The 3823-nt window shown below is 32.4% G+C and overlaps 1 protein-coding gene across 1 annotated transcript in view; it reads left to right on the top strand.

The window, feature by feature from the left end:
- The window catches only part of LOAG_17495 (serine/threonine protein kinase), a gene marked incomplete at both ends in the record, with an annotated part of 6957 nt that extends 4398 nt beyond the window's left edge, over window positions 1–2559 (top strand). Inside the window, 7 exons of the mRNA XM_020450157.1 lie at window positions 527–607; window positions 1027–1141; window positions 1206–1416; window positions 1754–1828; window positions 1918–1983; window positions 2118–2233; window positions 2448–2559. Of these exons, the coding sequence (XP_020306204.1) occupies window positions 527–607; window positions 1027–1141; window positions 1206–1416; window positions 1754–1828; window positions 1918–1983; window positions 2118–2233; window positions 2448–2559 (776 nt within the window). The remainder of the gene's footprint in view (window positions 1–526; window positions 608–1026; window positions 1142–1205; window positions 1417–1753; window positions 1829–1917; window positions 1984–2117; window positions 2234–2447) is intronic.
- Between the last annotated feature and the right edge of the window lie 1264 nt (window positions 2560–3823).

Below are 3823 nucleotides of genomic sequence, written 5' to 3'. Positions count from 1 at the left end.
ATATATATATATATATATATATATATATATATATATATATATATATATATATATATATATATATATATGTGTATTATATGTATATATGTGTGCTCATAGCTGCACCACTAAAATAGGTGATGAAGTATGATATAATTAAGACTGATTCACTCTTTTCCGTTATAGCGTCCGCAATATTTTTTTCTAATTCATTAAATTAAAATGTCGCTCTTATGTCGATTTTTAGGTTACTTTTGACAACATCCTAGTTAAAAAGAATACTTGAAGAATTATGCATTTATTCGGAAAAGAACTATCAAAGATACTGTTAAGCCCTGATTCACTTAAAGAATGTTGTTACGAGTTGGATATTGCTACTCGGCGATCCAGTTTTGTGATTAGGGAAAGGAGCATTAGTAAGATCGTGGGAGGCACATTGAGAAGTTGTGCAATCCGAGGGTTGGCAAATAATGGGTTTTTTTTGTTCGTAAAGATTTTCATTGTGAATTTAAAATAGAATTTTGATATAAGCATTCGTTTTTTACAGGGCGGTTAGCTATACTGAAAAAAAACGCTAATTCGATTGTTGTTACAACAAATAATAAGGCTCCCGCATCTTTATCAAATGGTAGGATTTTTTACTAAAATAAGCGAATTTATTTTGTTCCTACATTTGAACCATTAAAATCGCGAGGTTCTCAGTTGCTATTAACGTCATCGAATTGTTAATGCATTCTCAATATTGCTATTGCAGATTCCCCTGTTTAGAGCATATTTTCCAATCTACCTGTGATCATTTCTGGTAACGATAGTTTTGACCTGTTCTTAGTTTCCCTCCGACACTGTAGCGCGTCTGCACTTTTTTGTTTTGAGGTCTATAATGAAGAATAATAAAATCTGAACTGAAAGCTTACAGTCTGTATGCCCTGCATTATTAGCAATGTTCTCTATCTAGCAGCGTGTGTGTTACCCCGCCAAAAGAGCCTTTCAGCTTAGAAAATTAAGTCTATGATGTCATATAAGTCAAAGTTTATCCTTTCATTGCAGAAGAAAGGTGCATGTTCGAGTGTGCTCATACGGATGCACTTTTGTTGGAGACATTCTTGGAGGGTGCGCCGTTTAAGACTATGCAATCATTTCCATTTCACTTCTCAAACAGCAGGTTTGTTTGTCTTTTTTTTATGCTCTTTGAATGAAACTCTCATCTAATTAAAAAATCATTTTAGTCAATTCATTATGAATGAGGTGATCGAAATGCCAAAGGAAAAAAATTTGACGGAACAGCAAACAAAACACATGATCTCGGAAAGATTCAGCGCTCCCACTCAACGAGCGCTGAATGCCAATTCCATAGACAAAAACTACCAATCCACAGATTACGTGCCGAGGCAGTCTCGGGTACCACTTCGCACCCGCAATATTTCATCATCATCTCGAGTAAATTTATCTTTTGATACAATTTCTTTTTAAATTATTTTATTCTTAGAATTTTTTCATTCCACATGAAATCTTACAGAAAGAAATTTATACTTTGTTTCAGCATTCCATTAAAAATAGTGGTAATGTTCACCCATGATTTTTCAAGATATTTCTTTATACATGATATTGGTCTCCTAACATAACTGATTTTAAGATTTAAAGCTGATAGCAATTTTTCTTGGATAGTTAAATAGTTAATTTTTGCTGTTTCTTTCGTGTTTTGGAAGTTCGGACTTTTTGAAAAACTGATGGGCAAGTTTTGTATCCGTACTTTTAATTTCTGGAGCTTTTTTAGAATTCAAGTAATGATGTCGAAATTATTCAGAAAACTAGACAAACAAATTGCTCATCACCCGAAAATCTGCAGTTGGTGCGTTCTTCCAGCTTATCGATATTAATTTTTTTTTTTTGAAATTTTAATTCGGTACTTTGAAATCTACATATATATTTAATATTTAGCCTCGCCGTCGACCTCGAATGCTTAGCGATGGAGAGTACATCTTGCGCGGTCAGTTTAATAAAAGTGTAAGTTTATCATGGTGTAAATCAGATTTTATGAAGCACAATGTTAAATACGCCAAAAGACTACATAGACCATTCATATGGGAAATCGACTCTTTGAGAAGAATATCTAATATATAATTTCTGTCTCCTTTCAGGGTATACAAATCCCAACTCGAATCATTTTAAGTAATCCACAGAATGCGCTCGAATTACGAATATCCTCTAACGATCCAAAAATTTTTGTTTTTAAAGAAGATGGTCATGAGGAAAGGTTATTATTTGATAAATTTGAAAGTCTTTAAAAAATTGGAAAGAAATGCTAGCATTGTTCGTTTAATGCTTCATACAGATATATATTAACGGTGATGTTTTTTCGTAGTATGCCTTACCAACGTTACTCGTTGCTTGTTCATATCAATTTTGCGAAAACAAATTTTGAAATTATACAAAAGGAGTTCGAAAATGAATTTTGTGAATAATTTAAGGTTTCGCTTTGATGGTTGCAATTACGGCTGCGTTCCAGTAGCCGCTCGTGATCTTCTTTTCACTCTATGCCAGAAGCGGCAAAAATTAAAAACATCATTAAATTACGCATGAAAATATGGTTCTTTTGATTACTGATCTCTACCTCATTAACTGCTTAATTTTCCTTCACTCGAAATTCGCTTTCCGTACATAAGTCCTGTGTAGAAAGGCCTTCACCATTCCTAAAGTATATAACGCTGTGTACTTGCCTTACTTGGAGCTTGGAGCTTCTCAGTTGTTTTATTTTGACATCAGATATCTAATACGCTTAACACATATTGATATTCCGAGTTGTTTTGATTTTACTGATTGTTAATTCACTATTTAATATGAACTTCGAATCTCCCTTTCATGTATCATTTTTGAGTTGTAAAAATATTCAAAATTTCCATTCACAGTCCATGTGGATGTGACAAAGGGGAGAGGATGGAGTAAGAGTATAAAAAGCCCTCGTAAAAATCAGCTAATGTGACTTCTGTGTAGCTATCATTTCATTTTCGTTTATTTGCTGGGCTGATTTTCATTCTTAGTCTGAAGAAAGCTGTTTATACAAATAAATTGTTGTACAACTGTTTTATTTTTTTACTTTTATTTATTTATTTCCTTTTTTTTGTAGATATAATTTTAGATTGTACCAGGATTTGTTAATTCTATTCAATGGAAATGATAGATGTAGCTTCTGAGTAGAAAAAGGGAAGCGTAGATATTTATGGCTTCAATATAAGTTTAGATATAAAGATTTAATAGATACATCGGACAAGCTGAGAGACCACTCGTATTTCATTAGTTTAATTAAGTTTGGATAATGGAGAAAGCTTATATTGTTGATTGGTAGATGACAAGATGAAATAGGGAGAGTGGAATGAATGGAAGATTATCGCGAGCATATTGAGTTTGCTATGTGATGTTCTGCAAACCTAAAAACCTTACAAGAACAAGACGGGGTGCTCGACATAGTTGTACATCAAACATCGAGAAGTGATTTTTAATGCTTTTTTTCCTTATTTTTTTCAAATAGCCGAATTTCACCGTCGCCTAATGAATCCGATAATAATTTATTGATGTTTATTTATTTGTTATATTTATTATTTATTTATTATATTTATTTATTTGATGCAGAAGACAAAAAATATGTAAACGGATATATAAAAGAAATATAATTGGGGAGGATAACGAAGGAGGCTTAATTAATTAATAAGGAAGGAAAGGCCGGTGTATGTCATATTGGTAATTTTATTAACTCCATACTGTTGCTATTGCTTCATCAATATTACACTTTACGGCGAGTAATTATGAAAGATTATCTATCTCGAAACCAGATGTATCTGAAGTATTT

The sequence above is a fragment of the Loa loa genome (assembly GCF_000183805.2).
Source record: "Loa loa unplaced genomic scaffold supercont3.83, whole genome shotgun sequence".
In the NCBI taxonomy this organism is placed as follows: domain Eukaryota; kingdom Metazoa; phylum Nematoda; class Chromadorea; order Rhabditida; family Onchocercidae; genus Loa; species Loa loa.
Note: the sequence above shows the minus strand (reverse complement) of the source record. Positions and strands in the feature narration are given on the sequence as shown.